We start from the raw sequence: 25293 nt of genomic DNA, 5'->3' as shown, positions 1-25293 counted from the left end.
ATACAACGTAATTTATTTCATATCCTTAGTCTTTGTATAAAAGCAAACATAATGAAATGACCGAAACATACTCCCTCCAATCCACACCAAACTCCCAATTTGCTTTTGGGTGGTCTTCGAGGCAACGCTTTGACCGTAGTTTTCGTCCTTTAAACGTAGAAATTTTTCACAAAAAATATAATTTTGTGAAAGATATTTTCATAACAAAACTAAATATGTAATTTTTATTTTTCAATGATTTATAGTTTTGAGTGAATTAACGGTCAAACTTTTCGAAGTTTGACTTCTAAAAAGTGAATGGGGAGTTTGGTGTGGATCGGAGGGAGTAATATATAGTGCAACAATTAACTAACAATAATGCAATAATTCAAACACCATATCACAAAGTAGAGCTTAAACATCAAGGAAATGATCAATGACAACAAAAGTAACAAACAATTAAAAAACAAACATTTGATGAAGTGCAACAATTCTATTTGTTCTCTACTAGTCCATCATGTTCTAATGGAGGGGTCTCTAAAATGACAAAGACATGCTACCAAATAATGAAACATGTCAATTACACATTCAATTGACAAAATTAGGAACATAAAATTAGTTCACTAATACTCCAAACTTAGTAATATATAAATAGAATAATTAATTTTGCTATTGTTTCAAGCTAAAGCACCTTTTACATCATGAGGTACTCTTAAAAAGACTATATTTTGTAAAACTTTCACCTATTTTGAACCAAAACCCACCTACATATGTGCTCTTCAAGTTCAAATCTCAAATGGGGTGGCTTGAATCATTCTTAGGTTCATTGAAGAAGCTTCGGAATCGATTTCACTCCAGTCATCGTAAACGTATGTACACCTTTGCTCATTATTATGCTAGGAATTGTATTCTGTGTTTTTTTTTATCATTGTTTTTGGATGTTAAATAATATAATATGATCGTTCGACTCTGATGATGTTTGTGTGTGTTATATGATTATTAATCAGGTCGAAGAGGGTATAATCTATTGTACGAAGACGTAAAATCATGTGAATGTGAGGATGTGCGGATGCTTTGGTCTATACTAGTCGAGTCGAGTTATACCAAGCCTAAGCCTTCATTGAAAGTACAACATTTCTATTGATTGTTTGAGAGTGCAGAAGGATGGCATGCATATAAATATATAATGGATAGTGATAATGCAAAAGGGTTCATCAATTGTGGCTCGGAAGTACCTCGTTTAGCTACAAGAGTACCGACCCTTTGCCTTTCTTCCACTCGTCATTTTTTTACGTTTTCAATTAATGGTCCAGATTCTATCCTACACATGTACCAAAGATGAGTTTGATTTCGTCGGTAGTTTTGTTATGTTGTACCCTTTGTAAATACTTCAGTTTTTTCGGTCTCTTCATCTTATACAATTTTCAGGTATTATTTTGGTTATATTAGTACATATTCGAATTCTAAAACCTCAAATTATGACACATAAATACCTGGTATAACTCTCATCATCAACCTATTACAATTCCTAGCTAATCTCAAATCTCAATGCTCGCTTTTAAAAATGTGGTAATTTTAAAATACTATCTTACATTTCCAACTCTTTGATCTATCCAAAGTTACCTTGATTTCCCGCTTTCAATATGAACACTCAGAGATTGGTCGACTAAAATAACCTAATCAATGTGAGCCCTATCATAATGAATTGAAAACTTTTAAATTAAATATGACAAAACTAACCTGACTTGAATAACTCTTATCTGAATTAATCAAATCCAAATTCGGTCTAATGTTACTTGATTATAGCTCGAATCAATGATAATCGGACCTAGAGCTGATCCAATAAAAATGACTCAATACGACCTAAAAATACCAATCGAAATAAAAAAAAAAAAAAACTTTTAGAAGAAACTAATTTAGAACGACCTAAATAATCTAACATAAAATACACCGATCCAGATTAACCCAATACTCATACAACCCCACGGGCCACGATTATACCCACTCGAAAATAACCCGATTTTAAGTGAACTAATCCAACCCGAATTCGATCCAATTGACCAATAAACTTGTACCCGACCCGACTATAAACAACCCGAATGAGTACCACAAAATTCAAAACCCTAGACAGTAGATAGTCTCTCAACCCCCATTGTTGATTTGTTGTACCGCCATTGTTACACCTCCGCAAAGCAGAGAATCAAGAAGACAAAAATGGCGGACAAAGCAGTCACCATTCGAACTCGCAAGTTCATGACAAATCGTCTCCTTTCTCGCAAACAATTCGTCTGTTCTCTTTCTTCTCCTCTCTTTTTTTTCCTTTCTTTTTTGTTTAGTTTAATTGAATTCATTTATAAATGTTCTTGTTAATTTGCTGTATAAATTTTAGGTCATCGATGTTCTTCATCCAGGTCGCGCTAATGTCTCCAAGGTATTCCTTTAATTCATCTTTCTATATCTTTTATATTGTTAATTTTCTGTAGATTTTGATTTATGTTAATTTTGGATTTATGATTGAAAATTTTAATTTATGTGATACTGTTATTTGATGTAATTTGAGTGAATTCATGTTTGAATTTGTGATGATCGTTGGATAATGTAGATTGACTCAATCATGCATATGTTTAGGTTTAGAATAGCAGCACTATGCCTCTATAAGTTTGTGGATTTGATAGTTCAGTGAATTGATCGTTTTTTCGAGTAGTTGTTCCGTTCCTGGCATGAACTGATTCTTCAGTTCAGTTCAATGTTACTCCGACACTTCACTTTAGTCGTGTGTTATGGCACGACCCTTTGACACTTCATTTTAAACCAAAATTTGAAAAATTCACTCGGAATAAGTGAATAACCATATCTGACACTTGTAGCTGAGTTAGAATTACATAAGTTCAGTTGCTTGCTAATGTATAATTGTAGCTTGTGATTGTTCAACAGTCTGCCGTGGCAGTTACCTGCATGTGAACTTAGTCGAGAATCAATTTGTACGTAGTCTACCATGGTGTGTGCTTAAAATTTATATTTCAAACTCTATTAAGAGCATACTGAGTGTTGAATGTACCGCACTCGTGCAGATTTAGGTAGTGTTGGTGTGAACTGATATTGTGGTGCAAAGGCTCAACCATTTATCCATTTTGTTGATTACTCGGCATTTTAGTGCTAAACTGTGCAGATACACTCATACATAATGACTCAATCATGTATAGTTGGAGCTTGTGTTTGCTGATACTTTAGTCTTTAGTAGTCTTACCTTGTTTGAACTAATCTGCGGTTCATTGCTCAAACATGTAAATGTGTTGCTTGTATAGGCTCCACATGTGTGAAGTGATGAGCTGATTGGCTCCCCTTTGAGGAGTCTGCACATGTTTCTGTCCTGTTTTTGTACTTGCTAATACTCATGTTGTTGATGGGTCTGAGTCAATCTACGATTTCTTGCTTTAAAATATGCTTATTTAAATGCTGAATTTGGGAGGGACCTCTTCGGTTATCATTTTGTCCATGGGTTCTTGTGGCACAAAAATGTTGCAGGATATGATCTAAGGGGTCGTTTGGTTTAACAGGTTGGAATGGAATGGAATGGAGTTTGATAGTATAGTAGTATGGGGTTCTAAATCCATACTTGCCTAATCTTGTTTGGTTCACTATAAATTATAAAAGGGAGGAGTGGAGTTTGAATCCAAGGTAGGAGGGTGGGTATGGGATTCCAAGGGGTTGTGGTGGAGTTAGAATCCATTGGGTATCTAACTCCATTCCAAATCACCCCAACCAAACACTAGAATGGATTGAATCCATTCCAATCCATTCCAAAAGCTCCAACCAAACACCCCCTAATAATATTGAAGAGGGGGAGGGGAAGAACAGAAAGGGGGGTTGGTTCTTTCAGATAGGGTCCCTCGTAGCCTGTTTCAGTAGAAGTGCAATGAGTATTGTACAAAGCTATGATCTAATAAATATTGAAGAGGGAAGGGGACGAGGGGTTGGCTCTTTCAGATATGGTCTCTGATAGCCTGTTTCTGTAGAACTGCAATGAGTCTTGTACAATACGATCTCACATGTGAGACACTAAGTCCTAATCAAGTCCTTGCTTGTTTTTCATTTAGTTATAAAATTAACTTGATGGTCTCACGTATGAGACCGTCTCATATAAGTTATTGTGTTAGTGCTATACTGCTATGGATGATGCACATGATCCCTCTAGTTTGTATTACTATCATCTTTCTGTATTCAGATGTCTTTGCAGAAGTTGTTCTTTTGTGCACCCTCATGGCCTCATTTTTCTAAATTCTCTCTTTGTTGTTTTCCTTCTGAAAAGGCGGAGTTGAAAGAGAAGTTAACTAGGATGTACGATGTTAGAGATCCAAACTCCATCTTTGTTTTCAAGTTCCGTACTCACTTTGGAGGTGGCAAATCCACTGGTTTTGGTTTGATTTATGATTCTGTTGAGAGTGCCAAGAAGTTTGAGCCCAAGTACAGGCTAGTCAGGGTATGTTATTTCTCTGCCATTGTGATTATACTATGTTTCGCACTTGTTAAGCTTTATGCTTCTCGGGTTTGTCTCTTCTCTCGGACGCTAATAGTGTTTTTGTATGTACTTTCCTACGCAGAATGGGTTGGATAAAAAGATTGAGAAGTCAAGGAAACAGCTGAAGGAACGCAAAAACAGAGCCAAGAAGATTCGTGGTGTCAAAAAGGTACGAGAATACATATTTTGTTGCAATCCCCTTTTATTTTTCACTTTTTCTTTTATATATTTTTTCCCTTTTTGAGGTTTGCGTTCACCCATGGACGGTTATAAATGATGATTCATGTCAGCCGACCCCAAATTATTTTGGGATTAAGGCTCTGATGTTGTTGTTGTTGAAGTCTCATATGAGGACGGTCTCAAAGTCCAATTTCTTATGTAGTTTTCACGTAATATAAGGGTTAATGGGTTTATTCAACATGTAAGACCGTCTCGTACATGTTTATGTGATTTGGAGGATGGTCCAAAAGTTTTGAATTGTTGGTCATACATTATTATTCTCTAACTACATTCACCGTTTACTTGCAGATCAAGGCTAATGAAGCTAAGAAGAAGTGAGTTACAGATTTTGTTGATGCCGAGGTTGTTGTATACGCTCATGGAACAGCTATCCAACATCTCTCTTCGACTGAGTTTGTTACATTGTCACTCTATATAGTTGTTAGTGGCTTTAGTAAAACACTATGAGGTACTCGAATGTTTACTATTTCTTCTCAAAACCGTTTTACTCGTAAAGGATCATTTGTTAGACAGGCCAATGTTTTAAAATTTGGGTGAGACGCCCCATTTTATGGTTATTCTGTTTTCTAAAAGAATCGGTTCAGCTAATGCCTATGGTTCTAGTCTTCCTTTTTAAGTTTACCTTCCGTTTTAATCTTATAAAGAATCCAAGGCATGTAAGCTTTCCTTTGGTTACATTTTCTCAAATTGCATCAGTCTGTTATGGAGTTAGGTTCCTTCTGCGTTATGAGAACAGATGGTGGATGTCCATTTCCTAGCCTCTAGATGCAGGCACATGAATATCAAAATCTCTCTGCTTGCAGGATTGCAAGAGGGTAACTCCTCAATGCCGCTGTTGATGAATCACCGGGTTTAAACCGAGTTGTTTCTTTCAACAATCTCACTCACCACAAACCATCCCCCGGGGGTATTTAGGACACACACTACTGGAGTTCACAGTGCTCGATGGAAAACAGACCCTATCGGGCATTGGGACGAGGGCTTGGGGATAAGTTAATGACACACAAGAAGAGTGGAGGAACCACGGGCTGCGGTGGTTGGGGTTGTGGTTTAGGGGTAATGAGGTATCACAACCATGGATTTTTGTCCGTCTATACTTGTAGGAGCGGGGCGGTGTGGGATCTTTAGAAAAGGGGAAGGGAGTGAATCCTTCTCGTTCCTGGTATTGTTTGTTTAGTTTTTTTTTTGTTACTCTTTACCTATCTTGCAAAAAAGATTGCCCTAGACCCGCTAAATTGATTCCCTGCTCCCCTCAAGGGTTATTTCGGGTCTTCTTATTTTTATGGTTTTTTTTGTCAAACACAACCTTTAAAATACTTTTTTTTTTCCAAACACCACATTTAAAAAAAAAAGTTTGTGAAACACGACATTTTGGTTAAGCTTGAACACTTACAATGGGGTGACTTTCAGTCGATGTTTGGGATAACAATTAGCAAACGAGGTCGGTTTGAGATGTTTTTAGACTCGTTGGAAAGGTGAGAGTATAAGCTTTCTAGGCGTTATCAATACGGCGGTGATAAGTGACCTTATGTGGGGTCTATTAGTGTGTAAAGTAAGACTGGTCAATGAGTGAATTTGTGTTTTTCTGATTTGTTTTTGCTTCCAATTTAAAGGTGGTGTTTGGAAAAAAAAAAAAAAAAAATTTAAAGGCTGTGTTTGACGAAAAACCCTATTTTTATTCCTTGTCCTATTTTAAACCAAACGGATAAAATATCAATGAATATCACGTTTCATTCCCTCTCATTTCCCTTAATCCCTTGCGCCAATCCAAAGCCCCTTAAATGTGTAATAATAAAAGAAGTCGAATTGCACCTTCTGCTTTTTAGAATCGTAAATAACTTATACTTCATCATGAGTAAACTTGATTTAAATCGCCAATTAACTTGATATTCTGTTTTTGAACTTTTTTCTTGGTTAAAATCGATGACTATTGTTTTCAACATTACTTCACTGGTAATTCAACCAACCCAACAGTTTTGCAAATTTACATCCAATGGTTACAAGTCAATCAATACCGTAGATTTGATTACTAAATCGACTAATTAGTATTTAGACCTTTTTTTTTTGTTAAAATCCACATTGATCATGTTCAACATACCGGAGCAACAATTTACCAAAAAAAAAAAAAAAACATACCGGAGCAACAACAATCAACCCAAAATCTTTGTCACTCTTTACCAATCGGATATGACGTCGGTATTAATTGCTCAATACTACTCCCTCCAATTCACAATAAACCTCCCTATTTCCTTTTTCGGTTATTCACAATAACCTCCCTATTTCCTTTTTTAGTAAGTGTTTGTGTGATTCAAATTTAATTGTATGGTGGGGTAATGTATTTGTGTGGTCCAAACTTAATTATATGGTGGGGTAGTGTATTTCCTTAATTTTTGTGCCAAAATAAAATGGGAGGTTTATTGTGAATTGGATGGAGTATTAATATAACAATGTTTTACATGTAAACTAGTTTTATACCCGCGCAGAAAATGCGCTAGTTACGTTTTAAAAATGCAAGCAACATATAAATATATGTTATATAAGTATAAATGGAATAGAGGAAATACTATGTTTATCTAGATGTGGCAATCATTGACACGACCGATAATCCGACACGAACCCGACACGAAGTTAGCGGGTTAGGGTTAAGATTTTGGACCCATTTAAGTAATTGGGTTGGTACGGACACGACATGAAACTTAAATGAGTCGGGTTAGGGTTGAACTCTTTTGACACGAATCCGACACGAAATAACCCATTTATTTAAAAGTGCCATAATATATTTGGATCGAGTCAATAATTCAAGCAAACAACTTAAAAATATGCATTTTCATTTATCATTTTTTGGATAATATGACTATAAAGCTTAGTTTATTTTATTAGTTTATTGTATTAAACGGGTTAATTGGGTTAAAAATGACATGCTTAAAGATAAATGGGTTAAACAGGTCGGTTTGAGTTATAGAATGGGTTGGGTTAGGGTTGAGACAAATGACCCGTTTATGTAATTGGGTTGGGGTAGTGATGACCCATTTAAAGTTGACACGGACACGACCACAATACAACACGACACGACACGATCTATTTACCAGGTTTATCACTTAAGAAGCTCATGGGCCATGGTTTGCATAATAGAGACCATAAATAGGACCATATTTCGGTCCATACCCATCTAACCACTCAAAATTGTCCATCAAACTCCATACACTGTAGGCTTTTTTTCCCCCCTGGAATACCGTCATTCCATCACCCTCCTAACCTCTTTCACAATTTTTTTTTTTGAAAAAAACCCTCTTTCATTCTTTCCCTCCTTTTTTTTTTTTTTTGATTAGGTAAGAAAACTAGGTTGATCCTCTAGGGTAGGACCAACCTATCTCATCCTTTCGAATGAGGGAGGTAAGTTGAAGCCACCGGCTATCAAACCACCTCGAAAGAGTTGGACATGAATGTCCAACTGAAGCCATGAAGTCAGCAACCTTGTTGGCTTCACGAAAGCAATGTTTAATTATCACTTCATCGAAAAAATGAAGGTTTAATTTCACATCCTTGATAATACTAGAAATTTCCCACGGAATTTGCCAAGTACCTAGAATCGAGTTAATAACACATAAGTTATCACCCTCCACAATTAACTTTGAAATTCCTAAGTATTTAGCTGCTAAAATACCTTCTTTTAAAGCAAGTGCTTCCGCAACAAGGATACTATTGGATCCGCACTTTTTTGCTCCCAACAAAACGACTTTACCATTGTGATCTCTTAAAAAATATCCTAAAGCAGCTTTATTACCTTCTATTCTCGATCCGTCAAAATTTAGCTTTAGGAAACCGTTTGTAGGTTTTTCCCACCAAATCTCTTCCTTACTAGAATTGTTTCTAGCTGACTCTTCTACCTCGGGATTGTTGAGATCCTTAAATCTAGTCACATTCCATGTCTCAGTGCTATTATTACATAAAGTAATAAGTTTGATGTTACTTAAATTAACATTATTAAAGATAATATCATTTCTATGGAACCATGCATTCCACCAAATAAAGATAATCTTTATAAAGTCATCTTTTGAAATTAAATCCTTGAGATAATTAAGTTTCGTTAGAAAACTTTGACTTATAATAGTATCATAATTTGACAAAAACTCGTTGAAACTAAAAATGTTCATGTCTTGGATGACAGACCCAATCAAGGGACATTCGTAAAAGAAATGATCTTTGTTTTCAAAAGGGTTGTTGCACAGAACATAATGAGGTGGGACATCAATATGACTCTTGAGAAGTCTACTTTTCGTTGGAAGGCCGTCAACACAGGCTTTCCAAAGAAAAAAATTTCAATTTAGGAGGAATATTCAATTTCCAAATCCACTGAAATTCACATTTGTCAAGAGCTTGATCGAACAAACCTTGCGCTAACCAGGTTGCTGTTTTGGTAGAAAAATTTCCATCTACAGACAACCCCCAAATTAGGGTATCTGGAAGGGTTTTTTGTCAAACACAACCTTTAAAAAACTTTTTTTTCCAAACACCACCTTTAAAAAAAAAGTTTGTGAAACACAACCTTTAATAAAAATTTTTTTGTTAAACACGACATTTTGGCTAGAGCTTGAACACTTGCAATGGGGTGACTTTCAGTCGATGTTTGGGATAGCAAACGAGGTCGATTTGAGATGTTTTTAGACTCCTTGGAAAGGTGGGAGTATAAACTTTCAAGACGTTATCAATACGGCGGTGATAGGTGGACTTATGTGGGGTCTATTGGTGTGTAAAGTAAGAGTGGTTAAGGAGTGAATTTGTGTTTTTCTGATTTATTTTTACCTTTAATTCACTCCTTGACCAACCTTATTATACACACCAATAAACCCCACATAAGGCCACCTATCACCACCGTATTGGTAACCCCTGGAAAACTTGTACTACCACCTTTCCAAAAGTCTAAGAACACCTCAAATTGACCTCTTTTGCTACCTTAAATATCGACTTAAAGTCACCCTATTGCAAGACTTGCCAAAATGTCGTGTTTTACAAAAGAAAAATTATTAAAGGTTGTGTTTTACAAACTTTTTTTTTAAAGGTGGTGTTTGGAAAAAAAAAGTTTTTTAAAGGTTGTGTTTGACAAAAAACCCTATCTGGAATATCATTATGTGGCACTGGAATATTAGTAATCTGATTAATAATATCGTTATTTACTAAACTGGATAATTTACAGACATCCCATTGCTTGTCTGAGGTTATGAAATCTTTAACCAAAAGATTAAGATCACGGTTACTATCATCATCAACCATACTGCTTGTAAGTGGGTGTGAAAAAACCCAATTATCAGACCAAAACTTAATGTTGCTACCATTACCTACCTGCCATCTCAGTCCTTTTCTAAATAGAGTCCGAAGACTCATTAGTTTACGCCATTGCCAAGAAGAGGCTGAATTAGGCTTATGGTCAAATAGTGAACAATTTCTCAAGTATTTTTTAGATACCACTTTGACCCATATACTTTCCTTATCCATAAGAATTTTCCATAAAAGTTTCATTTGAAGAGCTTTATTAGTCAAGCTTTAAGATTTAATTCCTAAACCACCAACCGACTTTGGTAAACAAACTTTATGCCAACCAACCAAATTAGGAGAACGCTGGGAAGGATTCTTATTCCAAAGAAAGTCTCTATTAATTCTCTTTCATTCTTTCCTTTATAAGTCTTCCTTTAAACTTATCTACAACTCTGCCGCCTACCTTCATACTTACCTCCATTCGACAAAAAAACACAACCAACAGTCCACCACAACCACACTCAATAAATCACCAGCACCTCCATATATTTATACAACTTTATCAATATTATTTGGATTAATGCTTGCATGCCTCATTTAATTACTAATTACTGGCTAGATATTCAAGAGGAAGAGTAATTTTTTCCTTATTTTTCTATACAACTTCATCAATATACAATTTCGCCAAATGTTATCTCAAATTTTGTTTCCCTTATTTTTATAATACTATATATTAATATATATGTATTTTTTTTCCAAGTTTAATTTATGTGTGCATTTGTTTTCAAGTTTAATTTTAGTATATACAAATTTTCGTTGATTTAAAAATTTATTTTCAAAGCAATACGGTATTTTTATGAACAAAATTGTTAGATCCACTCATTTTAATGGTTAAGATTTTTTTTTAAAGAATGTTCATAACAAATTCCTTTTGAGTATAATTTTGTATGGTTGTTTGTATTATAGTTGAAATCTCTTGAATAATGAGAAAGTGATTATTTAGGAGAGAGAGTAATTAATCCTTCTCAAGAACGTGGGGGTAGGAATTTTTTTTTTTACTTTTTCAATCCCTAAAAATAAGGAATCAATAGAAATTGCCTAAAGGACTCAGCTTTTATACTAGTTAGATAACGGTTTAAAACTGAAGAGATTGTGATCATCAATACTGGAAACTTGATTATCAAATCACCCAATTTACAAGATATTATATTTCGATTTTTTTGTTAGAATCTTATAGATTTTAGTCAACATTAATGCATAATCTACCTAAAAAATCTTACTGAGCTTATATCCAAACTTTAAAAACCAGCAAGGCCCTGTTTACCAAAAGGACAAACATTACTGAAGTTCACTTTGCTCAATTTAAAAAGTCACTGTTGGGGACGGGGACGAGACCTCAGATAAGTTAACGACAAAAAGAAAAGGGATGAGAGGAACCATGGATTTCAGGTCGGGGTATATGAGTAACGACTAACGAGGTATCATACCTAATAAAGTAGTATTCCATGTCGATGTATACGTGTAATAATCTAAGAAGTTAGTTGCACTCTCTATTACGAATTAGAAAAAATCTGTACTCATTAATATAGATAAACTTGATTACTAAATCACTCAATTAACGCGATATTGATTTCAATTTTTTTTGGGTTAAGATCCACAAAGATTACATTCTGCATTAATGCAACGATAATCTACCCAAAAAACTTAAGAACCTTATATCCAACCAAAAACATTAATTCATTTATATCCAATCTTCAAAAGGACCCACAAATTCTCATGTAAGACAGACATTATCCGTCTTACGGTTAAGACACTCAAATAACTATCAGTTTTATAGATAAAATAAAAACAAAATGCATAAATATTAGCAAAAGACTTATCTTTTAAGACAGATAAATCGTCTTATTAGAGATTTATTGAAACCATTATACTTTGACCTCATTTTTCAAACTCTCAATTTCATACCAAGTTAACAACCAATAATAAAAGAGAATAATAAAACATGAAACATGGAGCCAAATTTTGCCAAATACACCAAATGGAGGGAAAATCCCCAAATATTTCTTACAAAAACAACATAAATTTACAAAAATACCCCTAATTTGTCCCCCAAAAGTCTCAATTTTTCTAAGGTTTTTGTAACTCTTTCAAGTGTAGACATACTAGACAACAATAAACATACATACTCTCTCAATATACAACATGATACTTAACCAAATTTGCTCAAAAACCCAGAAAAAATTAAATTGAAAAGAATCAATTTTGATTTTAAACCCTTATTACAAAAGCATTAAAATCCTCCGTTTCACATTAATTCATGACTTTCCCTCTTCCTTTCTTTCTCTCTCTTCAATTTTTTCCCCAATTTTCCTCACCAAACTTTTATATAGCAGCAAGTAGTTCATGTTGTTGTACCAAAAGATTGAATCTTTCTGTTTGATTTTGAGTTTAACTGCATTGATTTGCTACTTGAAAGGTATTAATTTAATGGGTTTACTTTAGTTTTATCAGATTTTTTGTTGTTTGGTGTTTATTTGGCTGATTAATTTCGTGTTTTTTTATTGATTTTTCAGGGTTTTTTTGAGGTGTTGATCGAGAATTTGCAGAAAAATTGTTCAAGGTTTGATTTATTTGTTTGTTTTTACTGAATTTAATGGTTTTAGGGATTGAAATTTGAACTGGGTTTGGTATAGATTTTATTGGGTTGTTGTTAGTTTGATGATACAATGAGGTTAAGGTCTAGTATTGGGAAGAAAGATGATTGTTTGGTTGATTTAAGTGATAAGGGTAGTAATGTGAAAAGGGTTAACATTCCTGATTTGAATTTGAATGATGAAACCGATGCGTTTTCGATTGAGGAAGGTGGTGGTGGTGGTGGTGGTGAATGCTGTGAAGTTAGTAAGTCTGAGGGTGAGGCTAATGGTTTAGTTTGTAATGGTAAGGAAGTTGAGGATGAGGAGCAGGACGTGGGCCCGTTAAGCAAAGATGTTGGGATTTTGGAGAAAGTTTCTGATGTGAGTGGAAATGGGAAGGAGTTGGGAGTGGAGAAGTCGAGTGATGGTGTGGGTTTATCTGATGAGGGTTCACGATTGACTTCAAAAGCTATGGAGGAAGGTGGTGATGGTGGCAAGGGTTCGGGGAAAGATCAGCAAAAGCTGGTTGATCAAGTTGAGGCGGAGGAGGGTGATTTGAATGATGGCGTTGGTCAGATTGATGATAAATCGGGATTTTCTTTAAACCTTTCTGTTAGTATGAGTGAGGACAAAAAAGCACCTGAAGTGTGTGATGCTGACTTGGATTTGTCCCTGAAATGTAGTTCCGGTGTAGCAAAAGATTCTTATGATAAAAGAAGTGACATTGAGGGTTCTAAACAAAAGTCTGATGAAGGCAGTCCGGGTGATAAGATAAAAGGTGAGACTAAGGAAGGAACATTCCGACTTTTAGGTAAAGTTTTGAGATCTAGGATTCTGCCACCTAAAGAGCTTGGAGAGGAAGCTGGTGTTGGGAATACCAGAGCATCACCCAGTAAAAGGAAGAAAGAGTCTGATAGTCTCGGAGAAGTTATAGTTACAGTGAAGGACGGGGGTGAAGCTGGTGTTGGGAATACTAGAGCAGCATCATCCTATAAAAGGAAGATAGAGTCTGATAGTCCCGGAAAAGTTATAGTTACAGTGAAGAATGGGGGTGAAGCTGGTGTTGGGAATACTAGAGCATCATCCAATAAAAGGAAGATAGAGTCTGATAGTCCCGGAGAAGTTATAGTTACAGTGAAGGACGGGGGTGAAGCTGGTGTTGGGAATACTAGAGCATCATCCAATAAAAGGAAGATAAAGTCTGATAGTCCCGGAGAAGTTTTAGTTACAGTGAAGGATCGGGGTGGCAAAGCTGCCTGTCTTTCACAAATGCGTTGTAGTAAGGGAAGGTTCATGAGCTCAGGTGGTCAGTCAAATGGTGAGGTAGTTCAGCCGAACAATCTCGCAAGTGAGTCCGAAAATGATAATGCTAATGATATGTCACCTAGAACTCTGGGAATTAAGAGGAAGCGCGGAAGACCCAGAAAGTCAGCAGATCATCCTAAAGAACTGGCGGCGCACACCCATCAAGTGCTTGCTGTTTCTAAAATGGTAGATAAAGACAAGGGTGATAAATCAACACCAAATACGAAAAAGGACAGACGGGAGAAGCATAAATCAATTATATGCTCGAAAGAGGATGATAAAGTCCTTTGCAAAGGTGCAGACGAAGCAGGAAAAGTCAGCAAGAAGTCATTTGAAAGTTCTATACGGACTCGCAAAAGTGAAAGGTCCAAGAGAGTTGTTGATTACTGTGAAAAGGAAGAAGTTCAAAGGAAGAAGTTCTCAGTCTGTAAAGTTGATTATGAACCTGAAGAAGAAGATAAAGGTCTAAGCATTATGAATGATGCAAGTTCAAATAAGAAGGGGAAACGCGGAAGACCTAAGAAGCAAAAGGATTCTGAAACTGATGGAGTGTCAAGCGCGAAGGGAACATCTTCCAATAAGAAGATGAGACCTGGTAGGCCCAAATTGCGCGGAGCTGATACTCCTTTGAAAAGTGAAAATAATTCGTCAGCCAAACATGAGAGGGGTGAAACTTCCGGGTCTCTTGCAGCTGAAACAAGAAATGAAACATTGAAAATTGAAAATAATTCGGCTGTCAAATCTAAAAGGGGTGACATTCCTGGGTCTCTTGCATTCGAAAAGAATGCTATAAGAAATCAAATTGTCGATATGCTTCTACGAGCAGGCTGGACTGTTGAACACAGACCCAGAAATGGGAGAGAGTATCATGATGCTGTATATATTAACCCCAAAGGAAGGACTCACTGGTCTGTCACGAAGGCTTACTTTAAACTTCAACAGGAATGCGAGGAGGGTAAAGCCGATTCTACTGCTGCTAACTCTAACTTTTCCTTTACTCCATTACCAGAAGAGGTATTAGGCAGACTATTTAGAGTTGTATCCAAGACTAGATCAGACAAGAACAAGAGAAAGAAGCATAATGATTCTTCTGATGAAGATAGGGATAAATGTGGAAGCAAGTCAGGAGGAAAGAAAAAAAATAAGACTTTGAAAAGCAAGTCTTCTGTTAAGGACGGAAACCAAAGTAGAAGACGGTGTGTCTTGGTAGCTCGCAGGTCTAAGGGGTTGACAGCAAGCGATCAAGCCATATCATATTCAGGGAAGCACAGTCTACTTGCTTGGCTGATTGATTCAGGTACAGTCAGTCTTGGTGGTAAAGTGCGATACATGGACTGCCATAAAACTAAGACCATGCTGGAGGGTAGCCTTACCAGAGATGGTATCCATTGTCCTTGTTGTAAGGAAGTTATTTCAGTGTTTGAATTTGAGAAGCACGCTGGGAGTACACTTGGTCAGCCCTATGAAAATTTGTGTCTAGAAAATGGACAGTCTCTAATACAGTGCCAGCTGGACTCCTGGAATAAACAAGATGCCGCCATTCTTAATGGATTTCATACTGTAATTGTTGACGATGATGATCCAAATGACGATACTTGTGCAGTCTGTGGAGATGGTGGAGATTTGATGTGTTGTGATGGCTGCCCATCAACATTTCATCATGACTGTTTGACTATAGAGGTACTTCTCATGCAATCGATTACCACGTTATTTTGCACGCCCCAACTTTTTGAGCTGACTGCTAAGAGCTTGTATGGTGTATCAAATATGTTTACTACTTTAGTATGTGATATTTACGCACGTTGCACGAACTTATTTATTATCTCATATTGCCATGACAAGGATTGTTGCTTTCTTGTTCCTGTGTGTGCAATGCTTGTGACTAATTCATGAAAGTGGGTTGGTGGTGCTGGGTTTCTTGGTTTTTTTTTCTCTCCGCTCTAAACATTTTGGTAGGAAGGGAAGGCCCAATATCTTTCATCGAGATCTGCTACGTGATAAAGAATATGATACTATTTATTAATGTTTGAATTCCCGGAGACTGCAAATTGCTAATTGATTCGCTATTTGTTAGCGTATCTGTATGTTAAAACTTGCAAGTCGACTTGCTTGAATACACTTATTACTAAGATCAAATCCGTGTATCCGTTGGCCTAAAAATTGCTCAGATTCACGACAAATATGGAATCACGAGTGGTCATTTTAATACCCTTTCAGCAAATGTGAGCATGGCTTACTTTTGTTTTCTACATAATTATTTGATGTGTGTTAATGATGGAGAAAAAGTGTTGACATAATCTTTTGATACACAAAATATTCCCTTAAATAAAAAAGTTGCCATGTATTATGTTACTTCGACTCTTCGCTTTACGAGCTTGTGTCGATACGACACGATATGGATATGGGTATGGACACTTATTAGTCCGACATGTCTCCTAGGAGAACTGAACTAGTGAGGCTTGCAGCACAAAAGTAGGGGAAGAGAGGTTTATAAGGCATTTAGTATTATATTTAATGATTTTTTATGTCTTATTTGTCAAACTTCTTTCCATTATAGTATTATACTCAACATAATCGGAATATTTCAAATTAAGAACTTATTTTTGCTTTAAAGACGTGCCCCTGCACCCGTATCCTCGTTTTAGGGCAGGCTTCTCGTTTCTCAAAATTTTTGTCATGTCCAAAGCAACACTTGACATTTTGGGATTAAGGCTCTAATGTTGTTGTTGTTGTTGTTGTCCAAAGCAACACTTGGATATGTACCAGTGTCCGACACTTGTATCCAAGTCGGAGTAACATAGGCCACGTATATTGTATTAAGCTTTGATTTAATTTTGGTTTCAAAAAAAGACCATAAATTTTGGGTTTCCAACTTAAATCGAACAAGAAAAAAGTAGATGAAAAGCTCATATAAGGCAAGAACGTTTATTGGCTGAACAGAACAGAACCATGAACGCAAAAAGACCTTTAGTAATATGTGAAGAAGAAATGTAACTGTGAAAGTGGGTGGTCTAGATTTCTAGAAGATAGGGTGCACCAATGCACATTAAAGGCAATGGTGCATTTACAACCCGAGATTATTTTTATTGTACTTTTCTGTAATAATGCCTACGGCTCTTCCGATTGCATTGTGTACCCGTGTCCACCACTTGACACTCGAAAATGGGTATGATAGTTGGACACCTCATTTTGGACCAAAAATATGCAGTTTTTGCAAGAAATTAGCCGAGTCGGACACTTAGACATGTACCCGTGTCGGATATTCTAAACCAGTCTGAGTAACATAGACTAAAGCAAAGTATATATGTTCTGTTAATATCTTTTACCTTGATTATCTATGAAACAGTTGGAAAACAAGATAAAATTAATAAGTTTTACTTACTAAGTTTGACTTTTAAGTTCATCCATCATTTTTTTACCTTTAATAAATCTTTGTAAAATAAAGCGTATTATTATTAGGAATTCATATTATGTTTATGGTACAGCTCCGTGTCTTCACTATTGAGGTCGAATTGCAAATTATAGTCTCGCGCATTATGAATCTGGTTACCGCTGTCTAAGTTCCTCTAATAAGCTTTTTTCATCACATATTGGTTACAATGCAAGCAGTTATCTATTGACTATTGAATGTGTTCCTTTTGAATTATCTTATTTACATGGTGCGCATTATAAGCAACTGTTATAGTTTTTCATTGTAATATGTTGTCTACTATTATTTGCAGGAGATTCCCTCGGGTGAATGGCGTTGTACTTTCTGTTCTTGCAAATTTTGCGGGGAAGTTGGAAATCAAGTGACTGATGATTGCAATACAGCTTCCTCATCATTGGCCACTTGCTGTTTATGCGAGGAGAAATGTAGTTACTTACATACCTGTTTTCGTTGTTAGTCATTTTGTTTCCGTGACAATGAGCTTTTGTTGAAAAGATATGTTTTTTCCTTCTTTGTAGATCACCTATCATGTACCGATGAGAATGATCTTGTCCTCATGGCATCTGGAAAGGCAACCTTCTGTGAGAAAATCTGTGAACAGGTTTTTCAAACTAATCTTCAGTTACACCTGCGTATTTTTAAAATAATTCTCTTATTTTCTTCGAGTCATATATACCGTAAGGACAATGGCACAAATATTGTACGATAAGCTAGATATTGGTTGTAGTAATAGATAATTTGGGAATCTCCTGCAGCAAAATTTCTGGGGCGTTTTGTGTCATTGCATGTTTGCATTAATAATGCAGTGATATACTAGTTTAAGAAAAGGCTAATTTTGGTTGCATAATGATATTATGCTTATACCATCACTTATAACGGTGCGATGATGTGCTCTTACCGCTTGGTGAAAAAACACCAGTTATTGCATTTTAATGTTTTTTTCCCCTTGAATTTTAGAACTAAAAGGTATTGCTAGCACAAAGGTAAGGCTGCGTACATCCAACCCCCCCTTACCCCGCAATTTGCGGGAGCTATTGAGGCACTGGGGTAATGTTGTTGTTGTTTAGAACTAAAAGGTGTAGCTTCCATGCGTTTAGGTTTTAGCTTCTATTCTCCAACTTCTTATATGGGATTATATAGCTTCAAACATTATTATTGCTGACTTTTATTTTTTAGCTTGTTCTACATAAAAAATTTGACATCTTTGCTTTGTGTCCAGATATATAAGCAATTACAAACACTTGTTGGGACAAAAAGTGATTTGGGAGATGGTTTTTCGTGGACCCTACTTCAGCGCGTTGACGTTAAAGCAGCAGTTGATTCCTTAGAATCTCAGAAGATTGAAAATAATTCTAAATTGGCAGTTGCACTGTCTGTTATGGATGAGTGCTTTGTGCCTATCATTGATCATAGAAGTCACGTAAATTTGATACGGAATGTTCTCTATAACTCTGGGTAAGAAAAAATCTGCTATGTAGCCAAACAATCTACATACTCGGATTCTGTTTTCCTGATTTGTCTTACATTTTCTTTTCTTCCTCAGTTCTTATTAGCTTCATTTATTTATTTTCCTCTTTTTCTCCTTTGTTTCCTTTTCGGCGATGGATTGGAGGTGTCATTATCAGACTAGTTCTTGAACCGTATTTGATTTATTTGGCATCTTGGCTGTAAATCCTTTCCATCTTTAGCTTTAATCACCAATCCCGTTGACATAGTTGTAGGTGTCCTTCATCATTTGTGTTTTTTATATCTTAAAGACACTTTCATTTTGGCTCCTTTGTACTGTCTGTATGCCGCTGAAAAGTTTTTTGTGCAGTAGACTTGATTTGGATAAAATAATTTACCACATATATGATATATCTTGCTCGCTTCACGCAGGTCCAATCTGATGCGGATAAACTTCAGTGGTTTTTTTACTATTGTATTGGAGAAAGGAGATGAAGTAATATCTGCAGCATCCATCAGGTAGTGTCTATTATCTTAGAAGAAAATGAGAATTGTTGGAACCTCAGTTAGATTCTTTTATTATGTTCGAATTTTTCCCATACTTCATTAAGAGATACGGAGTATCTTATTCAGGTGCCGAAATAAATACTACCTCTATTTCAGTCTATATGCCCTATTTATTTTTCACTTGTGAGGTGAATTTTGAATAATGGAGCCTATTGGCGGAAATAGAGGGAGTAATTTAAACATTGTGATAGACTGGCACTGGATCCTGATTTCCTGAGGCCCTGTTTTTATTCTATCATTTTGAGATGACATACGTAGAGCATGACATCGAAAACCAGAGCAACTGTTATCTGTGTGGTCTTCTTGTTTTTGTTATATTTTGAGTTGTTGCATTACCAGTTTCTTTGGTATATTAGAGAAACAATTTTTGAAGTTTAAGATCGATTCTCATTCCTTAAAGAGGAACGTAAAAATAATTAAAGATATGTGTAAATTTGGTGGGAGGTAATGATCGAGATTTAAAGGTTTTCGAGTTTATCTCAGCCGCATTTTTCAGCGTTTTGATGCGATATTGACCTCATTTAGGAAGACCAGGCCATGATAATTGGTAACCCGACTGAAACTGAGATTTAATCCTATGTTCTGTCACTGATTTCCTCGCGTAAAAGGATGACCGATATTGGAAATTGCATCACGATTTCTATCAACCAACTGCTACTTCAAAATTAAGAGAAGTGCAGGCAGTTTAGTGCGTTGTTTTCCTTCACCTCACCATATTCCAAAAGCCAAAAATTATATCAAGTCCTTGTTCCACCTGAATGGAAACATATGGCAAGTCTTGGAAGTAATTCAGTAAATACTAAAGATTTGATTTTCTTTTGGGGTGTTTTTTTGTACTAATGCTATAATGAGTTGATAATTGTTGATGTAAAATTATTTAACTAAACCTAATGCCATTATAGTTAGTATATATACAATATAGATTTGTTATTTTGTAAAAGATTATAACGGTGTCGGGAAGGGAGAAACGTATTAGGTAAGGGCGTAAGGCCCTCCCAAGCTCTTGACTTTTTTTGTTCAAAAAACAGTGTTCAGAATACATGAAATATAGCACAAATGGAATTCTTGTTTCGGAAGTCAATTTTACGAAGTTTGTATATTTGTCATGTTAATCAGAATCCATGGGAAGCAGCTCGCAGAGATGCCATTCATCGGGACACGGAATATATATAGGCGCCAAGGAATGTGCAGAAGGCTTCTCACTGCAATTGAGCTGGTGAGTTTCTAGGTCAAGATTTTTTTTATTTGGGAAATTGTATGCCAGTCATTGTTTCTACTTTTCATATTTTCTTGAACTCACCTGTCTCGCATTTGTTGTCAGTGTATTTATTAGTCCAAATAGATGATATGACGGGTGATCAGCCAATGACACAGAATATATAATGGTTGATAAATAGTCTTTCTATCAGTTGATTTTCTCTTTTATATTGTCTTCATGAGTAGTTAACGTGGCACAATGAGAGAGTACCAGTAGAATTGCCTTGTTGAAATTTGAAAATCTGATAAGTCTCATTCTCGATCTCTTACCTGAAGATCTTGTCATAATAATAAACTTTACTCGTGTGTTTATTGTTTCATGTTTTTCTTTTTGTGCAACTTGAGCGACCAGGGCAGTTTTTAATGCCCGTGGGTTCTTATCTCAGGTCATCAATACTACCCATCAGTGACTTTATCAACTAAACTAGTCGACACATATCCATTATGACTAGAAAATTTGACACACGCGTGACCTGCCTTCCCTTCTGGACATGTATTTTTTAGTGCCTTTCCAGTTTTTTACTTATTGTGCCTTATTGTTCTATCAACCTTTACATATAATGTTTTTCAGGCTCTCGGATCCCTTGGCATTGAGAATTTGGTCATTCCTGCTATTCCTGAACTCCTGGAGACATGGACTTCGGTATTTGGTTTCCAGCCTCTTAAAGAACATATCAAGGAAGAAATGAGATCCAGGAATATGTTAGTGTTTGCTCATACAGATATGCTTCAGAAGCCACTTTTGAAGCAAAAGTTGCTTAATGAAGGCATATCCACAATAGGTAACATTTAATAACCAGCTCATGTGAAGTTTCTTAGGTTTTCTGATCCCATAGTATAAAAAATCGGAATAGATCACGATGTTGGTAATGGTATAAAATGTCAGTATCAGGATGGCACGGATGTAACCTATAATGGAAAGCGGACAACACAGCCGTAATTTCAAAAATTGTGTGCCACTGTGCCAAATGCGTTTATCTTAACTTTTTACTACGACTTTCCATGTCATCTATCTTCACTTTCTTTTTGCACAATGTAAACGCCATTTAGAAAGACAGCATGTTGACCAATATGTTTTCTGTAATTTGATGATAGTACGTATATATATCAAGTCACGGATTTCAGAATTCCATTACGGAACATAGCTGTAGATGTTATGCTTTTTAATTGTGCCCTTTTGAGAAGTTAATTCTATGCTGTGATTAATGCATTTATTGCCTTTTTTCTACTAGAGAACAACACAAATAATACCAATTCTTGCACTGAGCAACTCGATAATGGAGTGGCAAAATCTGAGGTTGATGATTGCTTAAATGTTCCATTCGATTTAAATGTTGTCGCTCCCGGCATTCCGGAGTCTTCATCTGATGGAAGACCTGCTGATTGTGATACTGAAAATTGCGGGCCTGAAGTGAAAAGTGGAATGGATGTCGAGGAATTGGATGATGCCAATATAGCTGAAGGCCAGCCAACACCGATGGACATTAATGATGAAAGAGTGGAAAATGCTTCTAGCAATACGACGTTGAACCCTGACTTGCATATTAATGGCAACATTGTGTCTGGGCATGGTGATATTCATGAACCAGAGTCTATTCCTTTTGTAGAGATGAAGGCTGGCTCAAATTCGGAGTTGCATGAACCAAGCATACCATGCTCACATAGTGCAACTGGTGTTTCTTCGAATGGCTCGTTGCTAACTGTAGCACAGATTTCTTCAGAGTCTTCGAGTAACACGGGCTCTGATGGGGGTGATAGCAGTACTGTTGGTTTCTCTCAAGGAAGCGGTGTTCCTAAGGTATTCTTCTTTTTTGTTGTATTATTTTCTTGGCAAAAGCCGAGATAAATATTTCTCTTGATGGTACAAATAGTCTACATTGCTAATGGATCGAGATTTTACCTAAGAACATGCAAGTTGGTAAGAAAATTGAACTTCATTCACAACCATGCAGAACATATCTAAAAAGGAAACGTAAACTATTTAACTGTTAGCCATTAGCTAGGAGCCTCGGATGGACCAAAATAGAGAACATATAAATCACTGGTTAGGGAAAGAGGAGTATCAATCATTACATTTATGTACATTCCCTTCTATGTCGAAACTCTCGACTTAAAGCCCGGTAATCATCAGTTTCTAATGTATGTTGATAATAGACCTCAGTAAAAGAAGCTCACGAGTGATTTGCGTTTCTTGTATTGTGTAATTGTAATATTTGACTGACACCATTTTAGATGCATTTATGAAAACCTTCCGATCATGAGCTGATATTTTTTTTTAAAAAGTTTCTGTTCACTTCTCTTCGTCACATTTGTGGGTTTAAGAGTGTCGGACTTCTCTTCGGACCTGCAAAGTACGAAACCCTAATTCTTGTTAATGTTTGATGTACAGGTTGGTTCAAACGAGGACATTGATGCTCATACCTGATTACCCTCAACTATTTTCTTGTATGCAAAGAGATGAAGTAAATATACCGCATGTGTAGATAAACTAATTCTCAGATTTGAGGACAGCCATCGCTCATCATTCCAAGTCGTCTTGTTTAGATATCCAGTTTCCATTCTCTCTCTTTTTTCCGCATTTCATGGATAAAGCAAAACTCTCAACCATGAGGGCTATACCATCTCTGATTTCAGTAACATTTTGACAATAACAGTTTCTATAGCATGACGACCCGGAGATGTACTGTTAGGTATGCACTTCCCTTCATTTCTCCTTTCAGTTTTTACTTGTTTGATACGATGCCAGATTTTCTTGCTTGTGACGAAAAGTGACTTCTGACATCTCACGACCAACTACCCTTTTAAAATTATTTTAATCGGTTGTTAGACGTCACAAACTTATGACGTGTCAGAAATGAGAATTTGTGTTTAGAATTGAGGATTCTTTGTTTTTGCTAAATGTAGGTTACCGACCATTTTGACATTCAGTATTGAGGACGCCGAGGATCATATCTATCTGCACAATTAAGAATTGGCTATTTTACTATTTTAGTTGATCGCGAATACTTCATTGGTGGATTTTGGTGATTGTATATTATTTCTGCAACTTTTTAAGCCTGTGCAAGGCTCTTATTAGCTTAAGGAGGTCAATACAAGTACCTAGGCTGTTAAGTTAGCTTTAGAGTTTACTGCATTTTGTAAATGGAAGAACAGTTTAAAAACCCAGTTTGCTAAATGCAAAGAGGATAATATTCTGGAACAATTCCGTGTTTATTTCTCGACCTGGCATTTACGGTATTGTTATGAAACATTAGAGGCGAAGCTACGTTGAGGCCAACCCTTGTTGACGGTTCTAATTCCGTTCGTTGGCTCATTTTTTTTTTCCCGAAAAAGTGGGTGACGGGTTTTATGGTTATACTAATATTACATACGGAGTATCAAGTTTCGTATTAAAGGTGATTTATAGGGATAATTCTACACGACCACAACCACCTCATCGCCGATGACCTGACTTGAACTTTTTGGAGATCAATTAGTCTTGCTGAAGACGGGTCGGAGCAAGTGACGGATAATGCCACTCTCAAAACGGATAGGGGGGCAAGGTGGGGGCACCCCCATGTGCTTCCCTCTCTCCTCTAATTGGGTCATTTGTGAGGGAAAATGGTATCCGTCACTCGAAAGTGACGGATACGTGTCGTCACAAATGAGATTTTGTGTTTGGAGATAGGGTTGGGTGGTTTCGGTTGGTGGATATGGGGTCTGCGATCTAACCCTAAATACAAGTTTAGGAGATCTTAAAAGTCGAATTAAGATAAGTTAAATGCCGATTTTATTGTTCCTAAATAGCTAAGATGGTTGTTTCAAAAGAAGAAAATTACATTTTTCAAATGTAATAGTCCATGGAAAATATTAATTTTGACAATATTTTTCAAAAATAAGTAAATATAAGTTGTAAATAAAATAAAATAAATATAAGGCTTCTTATAGTTAAGTGTGGCAGGACGTGATACACCCGATATACGCAATGTTACCTAACTATTTTTTTGGTTTTAGATTGCCATCAATGGAATTCATTGAGTCACTTTCAAATTTTCTAATCTAAACCAATCTAGAATCTAGAATCTGTTATATGTCACTATATTTTCTGGCAAAATTAATCAACTTCCCAAAAACACGAATCAAATTAAAGCAATTATTTTCATCAAATTTAATCCAATCAATTGCTACCACTATAAAACTCTTATATAATGGGCCAATGGCTGATCTATCATATTTGGAGTCTTAGTTCACATGAGCCCACGTGTCATATCGTAACAAGTAACAACTGCTTCTTATTTAGTTGTGGACGGTTCAGGTTTTACTTAAAATCGTTGTATGAATCACTATTAATACGGATTTAGAATTTTGTCAATTTATTAGGGAGTTGGATCCGGCCATTTCAGAGAAAAAGGATTACGCATCCGGTAGACTCGCCGGACTTAAGTTTTTGGAAAGATATACATTTTTTCCGAAAGATATTACCATTTATAAATATAGTTTTTGAGCAATATTATATTTTTTTAGTGTGATGTTTTAGTAAATGTGTTCAAAAACTCTATACTAAAGTAGAACTCAAAAACTTTAAAATAAAACTCAGAAAATAAACAATAAGAGGTACTACTTTAGATGTATAATATGGTTAACCCATTATTTCATGATAATAACAATATATATTGTGTTAATTG

The 25293-nt window shown here is 36.0% G+C and overlaps 2 protein-coding genes and 1 long non-coding RNA gene across 3 annotated transcripts; all 3 read left to right on the top strand.

The window, feature by feature from the left end:
* Nucleotides 1-658: 658 nt before the first annotated feature.
* Nucleotides 659-1354, top strand: LOC141652568 (uncharacterized). Its single transcript, XR_012547220.1, has 2 exons — nt 659-848; nt 987-1354. It is a non-coding gene; the product is annotated as an uncharacterized LOC141652568 (long non-coding RNA).
* Nucleotides 1355-2096: 742 nt separating this feature from the next.
* On the top strand, nt 2097-5324 carry LOC141652567 (small ribosomal subunit protein eS24z-like). Its single transcript, XM_074460090.1, has 5 exons — nt 2097-2265; nt 2369-2410; nt 4289-4459; nt 4581-4667; nt 5027-5324. Exons 1-5 carry the CDS (start codon nt 2194-2196, stop codon nt 5054-5056), a joined length of 402 nt encoding a protein of 133 aa, XP_074316191.1. The 5' UTR covers nt 2097-2193; the 3' UTR covers nt 5057-5324.
* A 6796-nt stretch (nt 5325-12120) lies between these two features.
* Nucleotides 12121-23831, top strand: LOC141652566 (uncharacterized). Its single transcript, XM_074460089.1, has 11 exons — nt 12121-12467; nt 12565-15609; nt 17652-17784; nt 17878-17960; nt 18579-18814; nt 19238-19324; nt 20489-20588; nt 21201-21411; nt 21862-22427; nt 23019-23319; nt 23534-23831. The coding sequence occupies exons 2-10, from the start codon at nt 12718-12720 to the stop codon at nt 23052-23054; spliced, it is 4344 nt and encodes a 1447-aa protein (XP_074316190.1). The 5' UTR covers nt 12121-12467; nt 12565-12717; the 3' UTR covers nt 23055-23319; nt 23534-23831.
* The last annotated feature ends 1462 nt before the right edge of the window (nt 23832-25293 follow it).

This window comes from Silene latifolia, chromosome 4 (assembly GCF_048544455.1).
Source record: "Silene latifolia isolate original U9 population chromosome 4, ASM4854445v1, whole genome shotgun sequence".
NCBI classification, from domain to species: Eukaryota; Viridiplantae; Streptophyta; class Magnoliopsida; order Caryophyllales; family Caryophyllaceae; genus Silene; species Silene latifolia.
The sequence above is the reverse complement of the archived record's forward strand: the minus strand, read 5'-3'. Positions and strand labels throughout refer to the sequence as shown.

What these genes read in the sequence shown, in the direction of transcription:
- LOC141652567 (XM_074460090.1), top strand. Translation starts at nt 2,194, where the DNA reads ATGGCGGACAAAGCAGTCACCATTCGAACTCGCAAGTTCATGACAAAT. An exon ending in TCCTTTCTCGCAAACAATTC is followed by an intron (nt 2,266 to 2,368) that starts GTCTGTTCTCTT and finishes TATAAATTTTAG; the next exon opens with GTCATCGATGTTCTTCATCC. An exon ending in AGATTCGTGGTGTCAAAAAG is followed by an intron (nt 4,668 to 5,026) that starts GTACGAGAATAC and finishes GTTTACTTGCAG; the next exon opens with ATCAAGGCTAATGAAGCTAA.
- LOC141652566 (XM_074460089.1), top strand. Translation starts at nt 12,718, where the DNA reads ATGAGGTTAAGGTCTAGTATTGGGAAGAAAGATGATTGTTTGGTTGAT. An exon ending in ATATCTGCAGCATCCATCAG is followed by an intron (nt 19,325 to 20,488) that starts GTAGTGTCTATT and finishes CATGTTAATCAG; the next exon opens with AATCCATGGGAAGCAGCTCG. An exon ending in TTCTCACTGCAATTGAGCTG is followed by an intron (nt 20,589 to 21,200) that starts GTGAGTTTCTAG and finishes AATGTTTTTCAG; the next exon opens with GCTCTCGGATCCCTTGGCAT.